This window comes from Caloenas nicobarica, chromosome 3 (genome assembly GCF_036013445.1).
Source record: "Caloenas nicobarica isolate bCalNic1 chromosome 3, bCalNic1.hap1, whole genome shotgun sequence".
Lineage (NCBI taxonomy): Eukaryota > Metazoa > Chordata > Aves > Columbiformes > Columbidae > Caloenas > Caloenas nicobarica.
Window position 1 is genome coordinate 71,550,852 of NC_088247.1, and position 18,139 is coordinate 71,568,990.

At 44.4% G+C, this 18,139-nt stretch overlaps 1 protein-coding gene across 1 annotated transcript in view; it reads left to right on the forward strand.

Annotated features, from left to right (window-relative positions):
* The first annotated feature begins 207 nt into the window (after positions 1 to 207).
* The window catches only part of IGF2R (insulin like growth factor 2 receptor), a 59,339-nt gene continuing 41,407 nt past the window's right edge, over positions 208 to 18,139 (forward strand). The window contains exons 1-6 of the mRNA XM_065631146.1: positions 208 to 359; positions 8,455 to 8,588; positions 14,361 to 14,485; positions 16,147 to 16,245; positions 16,652 to 16,778; positions 17,858 to 17,978. Of these exons, the coding sequence (XP_065487218.1) occupies positions 208 to 359; positions 8,455 to 8,588; positions 14,361 to 14,485; positions 16,147 to 16,245; positions 16,652 to 16,778; positions 17,858 to 17,978 (758 nt within the window). The remainder of the gene's footprint in view (positions 360 to 8,454; positions 8,589 to 14,360; positions 14,486 to 16,146; positions 16,246 to 16,651; positions 16,779 to 17,857; positions 17,979 to 18,139) is intronic.

Below are 18,139 nucleotides of genomic sequence, written 5' to 3' on the forward strand. Positions count from 1 at the left end.
GACGGGGTGGGGAAGGGGGCGGGGCAGGGCCGCCGGAGGCTCCACCCACTCCGCGGCAGGTGAAGGGGCGCATCATGTGAGCGGCGCGCCCGCACATGACGGCGGTCACATGACCGGGGAAGTGGGCGGACGGGAGTCACATGACGTGCCGCTGGTCGCCGGCGCCGCCTGACGTTCCGGGGCAGCCGCGTCCGCCCGGCCCGGCCCATGGCACCCGCCGCCCCCCGCACGGCGCCGCCGCGGCTCCGCCACGCCGCGCTCGCCCCGCTCCTCCTCGTCCTCCTGTCGCTGCCCCTGCGGCCGGAGGGAGGCGGCGGGGTCGCCGCGGCCCTGAGCGACAGCTACCGGGACCTGTGCAGGTGGGCAAACGGAGGGCGGCCGGTGGGACGGGACGGGCGGCGGCTGGGGAGGGTCTTCCCGCCGGGAGCGGCTGTAGCCGGCGGGGTGCGGGGCGAGGCGGGTCTCCCGGTGCCCGTGCTCGCTCCTGCACTGCGCGGGGCCGCGTGTGAGCGAGCGGGAGACGCGGGACTCAGCGGGAGGGCTCGGTGGGGGGGCCCGGTCCCCGGGGCCACCCGAGAGGGGCTTTTGGTCTCCCCTTCCGGCTGGGGTCGCGCCGGGGAGCGCTGGGGGAAGCGGCGGCTTCCGCTGGGCGTGCAGGTGTTTCGGGCACAAGATCAAACTCGGTCCGTGCCGAAGGCACCGCGGTGCTGGGGTGTCAGTGAGGCTGCGGGAGCCGCTGCAGAGCGGGGGCCGCGGGTGTCAGCTGGCGGCGGGGAGCAGCCCCCGGTGGGACCTCGGCCCGTGGCTCCGTGCTTGCAGGAAGTTCTCAGGTGGGAAGGTGCGGAGGCTCGCTCTGTTCAAGTCGCGTGCGGTCGGGGCTGCTGGTTTATGTCGCTGCATCCGTTCTAGCGTGAAAGAAAACCAAACTTAAAAGTGGTTTGGAGGGGGCGTCTCTTGATAGTCGTCTTTTGACTAAGGATATCATCAGATTCCATTAAGTTACTTGCCGGGGAGTTAAGAAAGCTTTGAGAAATGAGACCTACTATGTGGAAATGGCACTATTCGTCATGTTTTGGCATGTTTCTACTCTGAATTCAGCCATTAATTTATCCTGGGAACAGTATCTTGCTAGTCTTCATTTCTTTGTTTATTACCCAGAATATGCAGTGGCACTTACAGGAATACATTATCTCAATCGGCGGCACTGGGCAAGCACTGATGTACACAATAAATGTAGCACTGAGAGCGGAGGCTGAGTCACTGGAGAGATTGGGCTCTCTGGAGAGAATCTGGGCTATGGTACTGGTAAATGATGAAACAGAGGAAAAAGTAGGTTTGTTTGCATGATTAACCCATGGGGGGGCAAAAATTGGTTTTGTCAGGTGACTACCCTAACTGTAGAGTTGAAACAGAAATGAGAAACTGTTTTTTGGTTGCTGGAGGGAATTTAACTCCTCTGACTCTAACGATTTTTGAAAAAAACCCTACCCTAAATGACCTGACTCTCAAGTGGTTCCTATTCTGAGAATAGTGTTAAGTCCTATCAATGTCTGTCTTGGTTTTGTTGCATGTCTATGGCTAGAGGCATATTTGGGAGTGCCATTGAGAGACTTGCAGTCTCTTTTTGGATGCAAATTATTTGAGCTAGTTTCCTTTTATTACTGGCAAGTGCAAAAGAAATTGTGAATAGATAGCATAATTGGCACTTTTCCTTTTAAGATGGACTGCTTCAGAAATGTGCTCACTGTTGTGCCATGGTGGGAAAAACTGCTTTGAAGGACTCATGCCTAGTAATTTAGAATGGGTAAAGGATGAAACAAGAACTTGCAGTCTGGCAGGTTGGAAGACCCCATGGAGGTTGGTGGTGAAGTGTCATCTCAGGCACAGTTGCAGAAAAGCTACCAAGTGAGGGATGATGCATTTAGGTAATGCAAACACAGTACTGGCTGATGTTTCAACTAAAAGATACAACATGGGTGTGCAGGACTAGTCCCTGACCAACCTATTCTTGCACTACCTTAAGATGAGGTTTTGATTTCTTTTTCAACGGTTAAGAAAACTGTCCTGACTTTTGTATGGCACAGTAGGGCTGATGAAGCTGCAGTAGGATGTGTGTCTGGTGTGTGAATGACAGAAGACGGGCAAGGAAAGAAAATGTTGAGGATTAGAAGAGGCGCTGACTCTCCTTTAAATAAGAGTAAATGGAGTGATACTCAGGTTAGGAAGGCGATCTTCCAAGGAGGAGGAAGGGTGTCAAAACTGTTTTGCGCAAGAACTGCGGCATGGGGCTACTTAAACTTGAGCTCGTGGTTTTTGTCTGTTTCAAGTAGCTTTAGTGCTGGTAAGCCTGGACCATGTGGGGAAAGAAAAGCTTTCATTCTCTGAAACTTTGTCAAATGTCATGGCTTGTAGTGACTGGGTTCGTCATGCTTTCGCCTTTGTTCTTGTGTGCTCTGATAGCTGACTGTGCTGTCGTGTGACTTGCATTTGGAGTTCCCTTTTTATCCTCTGTGTAGAGATGTCACCAGGATTGCTGCAGTATGCGCACCTGGGAAGGGGAGCTGGTTGGATATAGGAAGTTACTCGTCAGTTCGGTCTATTTTGCTGTTTTTTCCTCTTCCCCTTATCTTTCATGTGACAACACAGCAGAAACAAATTCTGGAGTTAATTCTGTGAACTGTTCTTTAAATCCATCTACTTTAAAGACAAAAGAACTTGACAGTTTGGCTTCACCTTCTATGTAACATTGGAGAAGTTGCTGTAAAACTTTCCTTATCTTCTGGGAAAAAAAAAAAGCAGGAAATGTTTATAGTGTTAATGAAGGGCAGCAAATACAAACTGCCTCCTCTACATGTTGTTTTGCCTGATGATCTACCCTGGATGAGAGATGATTTAGTGACGGGTAATGTTTTCATCTCCTGTGCAAGGATAGGAGTTAGTGCATAAATTCTATAACTTTTAGACTTGGGAGTGGAAGGAAAACTCCTTAAACTGCTGTACCTCACAGGAGTGCTATTATGCAGAATTTCCAATTTTGGGGTTGTAACTCAAGTCTACTTTACATTTAATGTTGTAGTTCTTAATAACACAACTCCTACACTTTACAGTACTGTTCATTCAAACACTGTCTTTTCAGCTTTTGTCATGAAACCACAACTCTGCTCTTGTGTGCCACTGGAAACTCTGGGTTTGGTGTTCAGCTTAGCCTTGGTGAAGCAGCATGTGCTGAGTACAGAGATGTGACCTTTAGGTGAACTTGCTCAGCTCTATTAAGTACTTTGACATATTTAAGTGGGAGATGTCATAAATAAGTAATTACTGGACTTATTTGCATATGAGCATGGTTGCTTCACGTGTCTGGGAAGCTACCATTATAATGGCTTAAATGTGATTTCTCAGCACATAAGCTTCCTGTAGCTCTTGCATACTTGAACTTCAAATTGCCATACCTTTTCTTACGCATTCTGTAACATGATGTAGTAGATGGGGTTTAGAGTATAGCGTGAAAGACCAAACGTCTTTCAGATGGAGAAAGCTGAACAGTTTGTGGTGTAACTGTGAGGCTATTACGCATGATGCATATGCAAGAAAACTTGCCTGAAGACATGCGCTGTGCATGATGGTTGGAAAGAAGCGACAGGTAAGCTAGAGCAGAGCTAAGCGTGAGTAGGGATGCATTGAAAAGCTCTTGTGGCAGTGATAGCTTTGTACTATGTGCCATTCAGTCTTTCATTTTCAGTGAGGAGAACTTTCTTCGATGTAGAAACAAGTTTCTTTACCATAGATACTTGTGCTAAAATGTTTACCATGTGTAATGGTGATTTCTGTGGCAAGTAGTGCATCTGAGGTGCTAGCTTCAGATTTGAAATGATCACCCTGGAAATCATTCCTGAGCTTGTGCGTCTGCGATCATGGTGGTTGAACCTCCTTATAAAGAGGTTCAGATATTGGTTGCATCTCTGTGATGTTTTCATAGGTGAGGAGCTGCTGAGCATGAAATTGTGTGGATACATAATCACGTATTGATCAGCTCTCCGGCTCTATGGTTGTAGGTTACCTTGGCTCTCTGTGCTGGGTTGTTCATGTAACACCCCTTCAGCAAAATGAGCCACTTGGGTGTATTCACCAGAGAGCAAGCGTGGGTTTCCTTGTTAACTGTTTTATAGCTGTTAGGAGCAGGATGTGCTCCTCTTTCTAGTGGTCATCCCCTAGGTCAGAGTTGGGAACCAAAAACTTCAGTGTGGTTAGGAGAACGGTACCAATGGTCTCGCTGGTGCTCTGTTGGGTTTGAAGTGCTTGACTAGTGCTCAGACCTCAAAAGTGGCTCTGATGTGGGGACGCATGTGCTGTGACAGCTGTTCACCATCTGCACCTTGTCTGACTTCAGTGCCTGGGCTACTGATTCGCAAGGTAAACTAGACTTGTTTTTTCCTTTCTCTTCTTTTTGATGAGCTGCTGCTTTGCTTCATCAAGAAAATGCAGAACTCTCTTTTGATCTTACACCTTGCTGAAAAGTAGTTTAATTTTCTTTTTCATGCCTTCACTTGAGTGTCTTAAAAACAAAGCTAGGTAGCTGGAAAGGATGACCTGCAGGGAAGGTTATTCAATGTAACTTGCTTGGACCTTGCTTGCACGACTGCTTTCGGCAGTGGCTGCGGTTGGCACTGCCTTCAGAAAAGGATCCTGCCTGTTGCTGCTACTGGGGCACAGCCAGACACCAGTGCCAGCCAGAGCGGGAACTGGCTGAGCTCAGTGCTCTCTCCGCACACATGCACACACACCTGTTGTTTTTGCAGAGTTAATTTTGAGATAAAGTGGTCCCTGGGTCCAGATTGTGTCGGGTGCTGGGGCCAGCAACTTGGAGGGGAGGGAGAGGAGGAGACCCTGCCCTGGGGGGTTGGTGTGGGTATATGCTTCAGGGCTCTAACTGGGTTTATCTGGAAACAGGCATCATGTGATTTCAGCAAAAATAGTCCACAGTTTTAATCAAGGCAGACGCCAGGTTTGAGCCCAGGTCTTGAACTGCACCAGAAATGGCTGCCGGAATGGTGGCATCTGCGAGGCAGCAGCTGTACTGAGCCCCCGGGACAGAGGGTGCATCCACCCCACCTCATCAGCAAAGCTGTTGCTTTTTAAAGCTGTTGGTGTAACAGCTCCCTAAACCAGATCAACTGCATTGAGTCCAAGATAGCTTAAGCCCTTCAAACGAGATAACTTGGGCAGGCCCTGGTGCGGCAGTAATTACATGAGGCATTGTGGCTGGTGGAGGTGAGTGCCAGGCTGGAGGAAGCCTGTCTGCCTAGCTCAGCTGTGGTCAGGATGGGCGATAGGATTGCCAACAAATTGTTTCCATTATGGGATGCAGCGGAGAGGTCAGCTTGTATCTTATTGGAAAGTAGAGCACATGCAACTTGAAACTATTCCCAGGCACAGATTTAGTGCCAGGAGTCTTGTCAGAGAAATAATTCTGGCTTTTACTGTGAAAGTGTGTTTTGCATACCTCTGATGAGAACAGCTGCTTAGGCTGCATCCAGCCTGCTATTACTCCCAATGAATAAATCCTGCCCTGTTCCTCCCACCCATTAAATAAAAACTGTCCCTTGAACTTCCTTGAAAGTAATTATACTCTGAAACTGCATTACTTTTTTTTTGGTGCCACAGAAGGTGTGGTTTGGAGCGTGATCAGGGGCCTGTAGAAGGGTGGAGGGAAGGGCTGGCTTCAGTGGCAGCTTTGCTTCTGTTCTGTCAGCTGCTCATCTTGTTTCTCTCTTGCTTCTGGCATGTGGGTGAACTGACTTGAAGATGTTGATTTTCTCTGTTTCATAACATGGAACTGGGAAAGCAAAACCCTTAATCTCTCAGAGTGATAATTCTGTTGTGTGAACAGCTTAGATTCTTGTTCACTTCACAAACAGATTTTAACTTGCACATTCTTTAAAAAAAAATCCCACACTGAAGAATACTTTAGCTTGATCAAAAACTTTATGCCTTAGTATTATGTGTTACCGCTATGTTGTCTTCCAAAACCAGTCAAAAAGGAGTACTGGAGCCCTTGGGAATTTTTCAGTGTAGTGGTAACTTTCTGGGTCTTCATTGCGAAGAAATTGAACTTCAATTGAAGTGCATTTTCTTCTGGAGGTAAAACCAACTTTAGTCTTAATCACTTGCTGTTTTCAGAGCCCTTGAAGGTGCAGTCAGGTTCTCTTCTAACTTTTGTGTGTGACTTGTCAGGCTTTCTTGTGTTGCTCAAGTTTGGTTATTCTGTACTGTAGCTTAATTCTTATCGTCATCCTGCATCAGAATTGTCTTTATCCACTTCAGAAATGCAAGAAAGTAGCTCAGAGAACTAATCAGTATGGTTGTAAAATGTCAGCTCTGCCTGCTTATGAGGAAAGAATAATGACAAGTACTTGTCTAGGATTGAGACATAGTCCTTAAATCTGATTAAAAAGTAATTTTATTGGTTGTTTTGGGTATGACTCAGTACCTGGTAAGTTATTTTTTGAGCCGTATGTTGTTATATTTGAACCTTTTTGGGATATAAAGGGTATAATTAAGATGTAAAGATTTTATTTTTTTCTGTTCACAGAGAGAATTCTCTTGTAGTTGTCCCTGACTTGTTCCAGCGATTAGCAGACTGAAATTAATACGGTTACTGTAGTACAGGGAAGCCAAAAACCTTGTAGTCAGTAATTAAATGGAAAAGTATGTGATATCTTACTGCTGAATCTTTGATTAGTGATGGGATGCATTGGGTCTGAGAGGAGTTCTGGTAGGATTCAAAATGTAAAGTAGCTGAACTGTTGTTTCCCCTCCCTCACCTAAGGACTGGGCTTCCGAGTGGAACAAAAATGAGTTTTCCTCCTGGGGGATCTGGAGTATGGTAATGTCAAGTGGTGAAACACCTATGAGCTAGAGATTAAGGCAAACAAACCTTGTGGCTGAAGCTTTTGATCAGCTTCTAATTTCTTGATAGCTGAGAGGAGGGAGTTGAGCTCCATCGCTGGATTTGGTACTAACCTGTAGATGAAGAAAAATGCTTCTATGAGTCAGATAGACACGGTAAACCCTGTATGAGTTGTAGATAATGGGAATACCTACTAAGTCACGGTGCTGTCCTCAGTTTTCTGATGTGATAACTCTGTATTAAATCCTACTGAAGTTGCCACTTGTGACAGAGTGGAAGCTGAGCAATCTCTTATGTTGCAAAAATCAACCAGGTCCAGAGGATGCAGGCTGCTGCCAGCACCAGAAGAGCTGTAGCTGAGCTAAGCTGACAGCAAATGTTTACTGAGCTGTGCCTTTTTAACAGAGCTTGGGCAGAGCACCGTGCCAGCGAGCCAGGCTGTCCCAAGAGCTCCTGACTCCAGACAAGCTGACCTGGGCCTGCCTGGAGGCTGGTGCTGCGGTGTCACATCTCGCTGCAGCCCTGCACCTGTGCTGAGGGAAACGAGTCCGCGCTCTACCCCAAACTACACTGCGCTTAGTTGCTTTCTTCTGTTGCTCTCATTCCCCATTATATTTAACCAGAGCTTCATGTTCCTTTACCAGTTTTTGGAGAGCTGAATTTCTGATATGGCTGTAGCTAGCTGGTGTGATCTTTCACTGAGTCTCTTGTGGATTACTCTGCTTGTTTTCATAGAGTGGTTTGGGTTGGAAAGGACCTTCAGAGGTCATCTAGTCTACCCTCCCTTGCAATGACCAGGGACATTTTCAACTAGATCAGGTTGCTCAGAGCCTCATCCAGCCTAGACTTGAATGTTTCCAGGGTTGGGGGATCTGCCACCTCTCTGAATCTCCCCTCTTCTAGTTTAAAACCATTACCCCAGTCTTCCAGCTTCTGACACCACCCTTCAGAAACTATCCTTTCAATATTGAGATATATATGTATCTGAAATGTATAAATGTGTAGCTAGGCCCTCATAACCATTATTAGCATCTTGTAGTCTGAATGCTGTGAGAATCTCAACCCCAATTTTGACCCTGAAGCTAGGTGGCTCAGCTGCTGGCAGACAGGGTGAGACTGGCTGCTCTGTTCCTCTTAGACTTAGCACTTCCGCCACAGTTACTGGGTATTGCTAAAGTGCAGTAGTGTGCAGCCTGCCGAAGAGGTTTGAGAGATTTATCAGGCTCTCAAGGGAAAAGGTTCACTGCCTGTCGTATACCTAGTCAGAGTGGCCGTCACAGAGATTTGATGGGCAAGAATGGGCAGTTGGGTGTTCAAGAAAGGGGAAAATGGACCCTATATATGCTCCTTAAGTGGTTAAACCTGTTTTGTTCTTGGCCCCGACACAATAACAATTATTTCTGGTGTTTACAGATATAGAACACAAATAAGAAACTTGAGTTAGTGGTGCTGTTCGCTTTATAACTTGGCTATTTCAGGGATTGACATCTAGATGATGGCAGTGCAGACAATATGAATACCAAATGATGTGTTTTTTTCCTTTTCAGTTACACATGGGAAGCAATTGATGCAGACAAACAAGTGCTTTATAAAATAAACTTCTGTTTTGGTGTTGAAGAGTGTGGACGATCAAGTGCAGTCTGTGCATATGACGTCAATCAGAAGACCTATATGTCCGTAGGTAAGTAAACAAGAGTCCTTCCTTGTAAGTAGTTCAGAGTAGTTGTGTTAATGGATACATGGTCTTATAACTATTGCAGACTTTGACATGTTAGCAAAGACTTTTTTTGTCTCAGAATAATGTAAAACTTTATTCTGTCCTAGATTTACTGGGGAGATTTGGGTAAACCTGATCTGATTGCAGATAATCACTTCACAGGACAGTGAAACTTATCTTAAGGTCTAAGTGTAGTTTAGTGTGGAACCATGCAAGACTATCTCAAGTGCATCTACCCGTGGTAGGGTATGCTCTGTGCACATTGTTTGGAGCTCAATACCGAGCACAGGATAAAACTTGAGTTATAGCTCTAAACTATACCACAGCCTAGCGTGATGTAACATCAGCTCTTGTTTCAGAGTCAGGTTACTCTCTGTAATGCAATCTTGGAGTATTGCTGTCTTTAAGTTGTTACACACAGAAAGGAAGTCAATTACATGCGGTCCTCTGTTGTCAGTTACACTTGTCAAATCTGGTGGCTGCTTCAGTAGTTCACAGATGTCCTTGGTATTCTGAGGAGTGATGAATTTCTGCATGCTGATCTAAATACGAATCTGGCCTATTTCCTATATGCGTGCTTGCACCTTTTCATCAGTCAGAAGCAGCTTGTGCTCTGAACAGTATTTCTGTGCTTATTTTCATGGATACTTGTTGTTTTCAAGGTTACTTCTGTGCTTCAGCTAATGAAACAGTAATATATGAATACGGATGAAGAGGTTTTCTGATAGTTGACTGTTACTTCTAATAGAATAAAGCAGTAGCTTTCTGAAGAGTAATGTCTCTTCAGACTGCCTCTTAGTCCTGCAGATCTGAAGTCTGAATCTAACATGCTTGCCAGTCTTGCTTTCCGTTGACAGACAGCAGATATGAGAAGCTGTGAGTCTTCAGTAAAAGTGTTTGAGCTTGAAATGCTGGAAGATGGTGGGGAGAAAGGTGATTCTTGCCTGTGTGCAGATGCACAGCATCTAGTTAGCCTCCATTCTCCCCACTCCTCTCCATGAAGTGTAGAGATACTTTGGTTTCAGGCTGTGGTCAGTCAGTGCTTTTCAAACAAATGACCAGTGTTGTGACCCAGGCTTGTAAAATCACTGGGCGCATGAATAGAGGGTATATCTCAGTTCATGGCTGCATGTGGTTTTTGTTTTTATGTAGCGTGGTATATGCAAGCTGTGGAATTTTCTGGCATGACTGGTTAGGTTGTACTTGAGTTCAGGCTGCAGTTGCATGTAGTAGCATCTTCTACTTTGAGGAGCGTGACATCTCAGACCACTTGATGTGTTTCATTCCTAAAATGGTACAGGAAGAATTTTACTTCCTGCTGATGTGTCTCAGCTTATGCGGCTCAAGCATCAGTTGCCTGTGGATTACCAAAGGAAGCAGCATCTGGGTTCCTGTTCTAACATGCTTTTTGAGTGAGACTGGAATGGGGCAGGTTGAATGAACCTAAGTAAGCCTGTTTTCTCCAGGGAAGTGTGAGACCTAGAGGCTTCTGTAGGTTTTGTTCCACCTGTCAAAAGAGGAAGGGAGAACAGAGCTGGGTGATGACCATGAGCAGTATCAAATATTCCGCTATATGCAAACCTTGAGTGTCTTACTGCCTGACTACTACTAGATAGAAGAGGGTTAGGCAACAATCATAACTTGGTCTTGGTAGATGCTGTTTGAACAGACTCTTGAGGGTTAAGCCACAAATCCTGTACAATTAAGACACCTTTTTAACCATTTTGCAATAAATCGAGCAATCAAGGCAGTGCAGTTAACAAAATTCAATGTCAATGGTTTATTGGTCAAGTTGTCTCTTATTCTTTTTCATGGGTAGTCTGAGACTTATTAGTGATGCCTGCTATGCTTTGTCATACTGCATCAAGTTGCGTTGGAGCTTCAGCACCATCACACTGAGTTGAGGTTGTGCTAATGGGTTATCAAGCTTCTTTATGTTAAAAAAAGAAAAAAATCTTAATGAGAAAAGAAGAATCTCTTTGATCCAAGTCTAGGCAGGTGTAGACTCCCAGTGTAGATTCCAGTTACTTAAAACAGCTAAGCTGCATGCTTGCCTTCAAGCTATCCAGCTGATATTAGATTACTTGTATGCCAAAGCTGAGTGCAGCTGAAGGGCTTTGATTTGTGGGAAGAAGGGCAATTTGTTGGCTGATAAACTTTGCTAAGTTGTAAGCTTTCTTCAAATATGGGCTTAATCAGATCTCTTCTTCATTCTTTCAGAAAAAAAAAATCACTGCAAACAATCTTTGTTTTTAAATATCAGCTATGCAAGGAGTGACAGCTGTGGAGTTGGTTCTGTTTGTTGCTCCCAGCTTTGATGGGTGGTAAGGCCATGTGCTCTGTGACAGTAACCAGTCTGTGTCTGAGGGCAGGCTTGTGACTAACAGGAACTGTGTGTCAGTGAGATGTACCAGGGCTGGTGCTGAGACCGCAAAGGCCTCTCCTAGAAAAAGCTCTTCAGCTCAATTGATTGACCTTAAAAATTATCAAGGTGTAGGCAAATGCTTAGTTATTGAACATCAGCAAGGATGGAAATGGTGTGGTACTTACTTAACTTAGTGTGACACCTAGTGACTTGGGTGCCATTTAGCTGGACTACTACTAAAATGAAGAGCGAAAATATTATTGTAACTGTGTTAACCTGAGTGATGAAACATGCGCTTTGTCCAGCAGCGGTAGAAGGACTGGACATGAAATGATAGCTGCCACCTGAATGCCGCCTTCTTCTGGACAACTGACTGGATGTCTTCCATGATTGCCTTTCTCCTGCCAAACAGCTGAACAGATAAAGGAGTGAATGAGCAAAAGATGTTGTGGACAGTGCCTTTGATACTGATTTAGCACAACTGAGCTATACTAGCTGATTTGTAGTGTGTTTCTTTGTGGGAGGGACACATCTCTAAAGTCAGGAAGAAACGTGAGTGATCATTCAAGAGAGAGCCTGATGTTACGGTAAAGGTAGGTGGTTGCATTGCTGGTGCTTTGGAAGGAAGCCCATGGGAAGCTGATGGTTCATGAGACTGCTTGTTCTGTGAGCAGGGATGAGTCATATACTACTGAAGAGATTCTTGCTAAAACTTCCAGCAAGTTCCCAAACTAGTTCTAAGCATGCAAGGAGAAAGAGAGCATGCAAATTGGCCCATAGTAAACAGGATGTGCTGGCTTAACTTGATTTTTCTTGAATATCACTTTAACTGAGGAAATTAGAGTCAGCCCACAAAGTGCCTTTAGCACAATGTGGTGCGTTCTTAGAACTGAGAGAAGACTAACGATTACAGAGCATTGAGGTAAGTCCTCAGGTGGTGGTGCCATAAGTTCTCTGCTAAGTTGGGGCTTATAGCTGTTTACATTTATAACTGGAGAGTTTTTAATCATGTGTGCATATTGTTGCTATACACAACTTTTGCCTAGAAAGTTGTGTTGGTTTCCTTCATTCTGCTAATCTAGGGCAGAAAAGAGCACACTTTGCCAGCATCTTCTAAGCCATGGTGTGATAGGTAGCACTCTTGCTTTCAAAGTAGTATGAAACTCTTAAGGTTAAGAGAGCTGCATGGCACCTTTACCAGCATCAGTGCTGGAAGTCTTAAAACCTGAAGATAGCCTTTTGATAAGAAGTGTGTCAAGAAATATAAACTACTGTTGGTCTCCGGGTGCCTGTAAGGTGGCTCTGAATTGCAGTGGTGGTGCCACGCTTCACCGTTGCAGGTTCTTAATCTGGCACAAATCCTGCACACACGTGAGCAAGTGCAGGTTCTGTCTGCGCTGCCAATTATTCTGTGCTGGCATGTCCCCACTCTTACCTTCCCTTGAGAAGGCAGAGGGTTATAGAGCGATGTGTAATACTCGTTGCCCTGGTTATATGGAGGATGCTGTGATTAGGTATGAGCATCTTAATGTGCGTTCCTGTGAGTGAGTATGAGCATATGCAGCATGAATAGGAGAGCCCTGAGCTACTGAGGGGATGCTGTATCGGTTGGCATCAAGTTTCCATGCTGATTGCTGCTGTTTCAGCCTCGCCTGCAAGTTTGGTGGCTGTAGTCACTTTCTCTCTGCTGCAGTTCAACAGAATATTTGTGAGATTCTTGTACTCTCTTCGTGCCCGGTTTGTTTCTGCTGCTTTTGCTCCCAAGACTATGTTACTTGGGTGTAGCGTAGTTTTGCTTGCCTTGAGTGAGGAGATAACAGGCTGGGCAAAGTTCCAGCAAGTGTGTTTTTAAGATGAAACAACATTTGGCCTAGGTGTAAAGCTCCTATCTGCTGCGATAACAGATTTGACTTGCTTTCTCCCTAGTGTAGACATCAACAAAAACGGAAAGGGGGAAGCTGATCAATACTCGCATTTTGTAGCGTTCTCTGTAGTTCAACCAAAACTCTTTGCAGAATTAAAATCTATCTATCAAAAATGCTGGAGTTAGCATGCTAGATCTAAAAGGGCTTGGTGTTGAATGCTAACCAAAATAGGTTTGAACAGGAACATTTCAGTGGCCTGAGCTGGTGTTCATCACGACTTGAGATGTGTTCGACCTTTCCCGTCTGTGTCGAGTGCTGGGGAGGGGAAGGATGCACAGGGATGCAGCGCTGACCCCAGCCTTTGTGCAGCACATGAGCTGTGCTCAAGGGGATGGGAGATGCAGTGGGTCTGTGTTGGGTTTGTCTGCAGGCAGCACCAGTACAGTAGCTGTGCCCAGGCACTGGTGGCTGCTTCGTTAAGTGGACTAGAGCTGCAATGTGTACACGCAACCCAGAAAGCCAACCGTGTCCTGGACTGCAACAAAAGAAGGGTGACCAGCAGGTTGAAGGAGGTTATTCTTGTTCTCTACCCTGCTGTCGTGACACTCTACCTGGAGTACTGTGTCCAGCTCTGGGACTCCCAACATAGGAAGAACATGGTCCTGTTGGAGCAAGTCCAGAGGAGGCCACCAAGATGATCAAAGGCATAGAGCACCTCTCCTGTGAAGACAGGTTGAGAGAGTTGGGACTGTTTAGCTTGGAGAAGAGAAGGCTCTGGGGAGACCTTATTGCAGCCTTTCAATACTTAAAGGGGGCTTAGTGGGGCCTGTAGCCATAGGACAAGGGGTAATGGTTTTAACTAAAGAAGGGTAGATTTGGACTAGATGTAAGGAAGAAATTTTTTACAATGAGGGTGGTGAAACACTGGCCCACGTTGCCCAGAGAGGTGGTAGATGCTCCATCCCTGGAGATATTCAAGGCCAGACTGGACAGGGCTCTGAGCAACCTGATCTAGTTGAAGATGAACCACTCATTGCACAGCAGTTGTACTAGATGACCTTTACAGGTCCCTTCTGGGCCAAACCATTCTATGATTCTATGAAAGACTCTCTTATAGTGCTGATGCTATTTGTATAAATGGCATAAAGGCTGAGTAGCTGATAAATAGAAGCTGGTGGGAGGAAGGAGTGAACTGTGGTACTTGAAACTAGTTGGTAACAGTTTTCTGATAGAATCCTTTAGCCCTTGTTCCTAAGGCAGTCACTAGTTTGTAGTGACACCTGCTGTTGGGCTTCTTAAGATTCAAAGTGTTTGCTAAAAACCCTTGAGAAAGTAGAAGAGTGATTAGACATGTCAAACACTATCTTAACTTGGGTTCAGTCTTCCAAATTGCAAGAACTGCACAGCTGTACTCTGCTTGAAGACTGGCGGAGCCTGTCTGAGCTTCTGTGAAGGTGCTGTATTATGACAACCCCTCTTGTGTGTTTTTGTTGTTTTTAATCCTAGGTGACGTAGGCTTGCAAAAAATTTCTAAGACTATTCTGGAGCTCAACACTACACGTAAGTGCTTGCAGCAAGGCAGTCAGCACCAAATTCAAAGCAACATTAACTTCCTGTGTGGGAAAACACTGGTAAGTCTAAATCTTGTGTTCTTATCTTCAGTGGAAATGGCATGTACCTCCAACTTCCTTTTTAAGGAGACTTGCTGTACTCGTCGATGTACTAATTACTGAGCTTCATAGCTTAAGAAAGAGCCAGTTATGTTTTAGTACCAAGTTAAGGTCATGATCTGCTGTGGCTTTCAAAATTCAGTTCTGGTAGAAAATAATTGCAGATCTGCAGCTTAGCTCTGATCATGGGCTCTTCTGGGTCTTTAATGTTTTTACAGGGATTGCACTGTAGTATTTTAGTAGTGTAATATGGAGGAATGAGTCAACAGTGTACGGGGTGCTGTAACAATGAGAGCTATTGTTTAAATGTTGGCTGCGCCCAAGCTGTGAACACAGTACGGCTGTTTAATAGAACAGCAGTGAAGAAAATGCCTGACTTCTGTTATGGGTCAGCGTACGTGACAACAGTAAGTGTTAGGCTTTGTCTGCACATAGTTGAACTAACAGTGCTTACAGCTGGGCTTCTGGGAGAGTAGTTGTTCTTGAGAATCTGCATGAAGTGTAAATGGAGATCCCCGAAAAGTTCCTAGGGGGGGGTGTGTGTGTATGCAGTTAACCTCTGTGCTTTGAGTCACACTTTCCACACACTTAACTGATGCCACAACTTGGTATTTTGTACAGACTGTGATCAGTTTATGTATTTGTGTATCAGACATAAACACTTACTAGTGCCACTGTTGGCACTGGTGATGCTATTGCACACCCAGTCTTGGAAATCTGGCCAATTCAAACAGAATGCCAGTGCAGCAGAGAGTTAAATGCTTCCTGTTCTGTTTCAGCAGGTGACTCTAAATTAAAAATTATTGCTCAACTCTGTTTGTAACACCAGATCATAATGATCTTCAAACTTCTACTTAGCATACTTCTGACACCTGTTCTTCATGTGACCTAGGATTTTGTAATAGCGTCTGGAACAACTTGTTTCTAACACATGGCAGAGTTAAACACGGCAGGAATCAGTTTAAGTAGGCTGAAGTGCTTCTAGCCGACATGATGGAGGGAGAATGGAAAAATCTGATTGTTGCCTTTCTCTAAGTAGAGACATTCAGTTGAGCTTCCAGCCCTGAATCGTGGTATCTTGAAATAGATACAAATGTGTATAACATGAGCCTACAAAATAAGTAGCTGAGATCAGAGGTATTCTTTCTGTGTAGCAGAAGAGATTGCTCATCAGTCGTCTTTGTAGAATAAAAGTGAGGGAACTGGTAAACCATTCATTGCCTCGCTGTTCACCTATTTATATGCATTTGTATTGGTGTTTTCCATTCTAGTAACTAGATGTGACTGGTGCTTCTGCCAATATCAATTGGCATAGTGAGCACTTCTAAAAGATGTAGTACAATTACTGCATATTAGGGCTGACACATGTTAATTTGAGAATTGGTGCATATGCAGACTGAGAAAGATTTGGTGCCCTGCATCTTCCCAAGTTTAACAACTAAGCTGTTGAATAACGAACTTGCTATTAACAAGGGCTCTTAAGAAACTGCATGCCCTTGTTCTGTGACATACTGTATTCTTTTTTCTTAATCTCTTGAATCACAGAAGAAACTTCTTGCTGTCTACAGATGTAAAATAAAACTGAAGTCTGTTCTTCAAACTGTTTTTTTTCCTTTAAATAGGGTACCCCTGAATTTGTAACAGCAACAGAGTGTGTGCACTATTTTGAATGGAGGACTTTTGTGGCCTGCAAGAAAGACTTGTTTAAACCTGTGAAAGAGGTAATCTATGTACTATCCATGTAGAAGTTACTCTACACACATCTGGTGGTTCTGCTCAAACTGCTTGCCCCCACCCCAAATGAATTCCAACAACCTCTATAAACCTAACTTTTTTTATAGGCATATAAAGCATCTGTTGGAAGTTGTTGGAGCTGAGAATTTTAAATAACTGACCAACATTTTTTGTGATCTGGATGATTGCTTATAGTAAAACTTGCCTTAAAAGCTAGAGCAGAACAGACTAACTCTGGATGCCTCATTTTAGTAACATGTCTAGCTTTAAGTATTTGAGCTTCCAGAAGGAAGAACCTTTTCCACTTATTAACTGGGCTTTATATGTGCCTGTTGATAACTTCTCCCTAATTGTGTAGCATGGATTGCATGTAACTTTTTGTTATTGTTCTAGGTCCCTTGCTATGTGTTTGAAGATTTGAAGAAACATGACTTGAATCCTCTCATTCAAGTTTCAGGACACTACTTGGTGGATGATTCTGATGATGATTCCTTGTTCATAAACATCTGCAGGGACTTAGGTGTGAACACTTGCTTGTGTCGTGTCGGTGTATAAACTTCTAGTTTCTTGTGCTTGATTCTTTTCCAGTGCCTCAGTTGAGGTTGTCCTATTACCAAAGATGGGTATTTTAGGACTTGCACTGTTGTTTCAAGCTACTTTTGATGATTTCAGGACTGGTTTCTGTGAATCAAAGTCTTACTCTCCAACTATTGAGGTGTTCAGAGATACACCCCTTCTGGACAGACGGGTGCTGTTAGAAAAGTCAACTTAAACTGGACTGAGTGGAAGAGCTCAGCTTGTCTTGTAGCTGCTTCTGTTTGCTGCCAGACAGGACCAAGATGGTTCATAACACTTCATGTGCTCTAAATTGATTACTTTGGGCTCCAGTTCAGGCTGTTACTTGATTCCAAGTGAGTGTCCTGAGATGCATCTAAAATAGAGTTTAGGTACTTGGGTAAGTAGTGGTGCATAGCTAGCACTTTCATGTCAGTTGGGAGCTATATATGTAAGGAATTAAACCAGCAAAATCACTCACTTGAAACTTGCTGAAATGGCTAGTTTAGCTCTATACTCCCACTGTGTTTTTTACTCTGCCGTTCAGTATGTATTTTGTGCCCCTACTAAGGGTTTAATACTTCTAGTTTTAGTGGCAGGTCTATTCTTTTAAAAATCCCACTAGTCTGAAACTTTTTGCTGACAGCTTTGAATAAGATGGTTTATAAGAAACAAGGGGGAAAAAACCTTCCCTGTGAGGAGGGGTTACCCATTACTTCGTGTCATTTTGGTGTTGTGGGAAAAAAAATACTTGCCGCACTTCTAGAAGTTCTCAAACCTCTACACACCCAGCAGCTGCATTAGCAACGGGTAACTAGCCGCAGCTACTTTGGCAGGAAGGATGAATTTGCTGTCCAAAACTGAGGCATCATGAACTATCACAAGCACTTCAGGTTTTGTCTTGTCAGTTCCACATTTTCATGTAACCCGTTTTAAAGGTATTTTTAGGAAAGGGTAAAGCAATGAGCCCACAGATAAAATGACAAAATGCTTCAGGGGATTAGAAACCAAGTCCTATCTTCTATTTTCTACATTCTATAACAGGACGTTCAAGTAGAGAGACCATAAACTGCCCAGCTGGCAGCGCTGCTTGCTTGTTACATGAAGGTCATGTGTATGATGTTGGCCATCCACAGGAACAGCTGAAACTTCATGACAAAGACAGGTACGTAATTTTTGTGGTGATACTTCTGTGAATGCTTCCCAGTCATCTGGGCTGGTAAAAGCAATCTTGGTAACAGATGAGTCTTCTAAAACTTAACATCAATACCACTTCAATTCTGAAGCATTGGCAGAAAAAAATTCTTCAAATACTAGCAAGGCAGA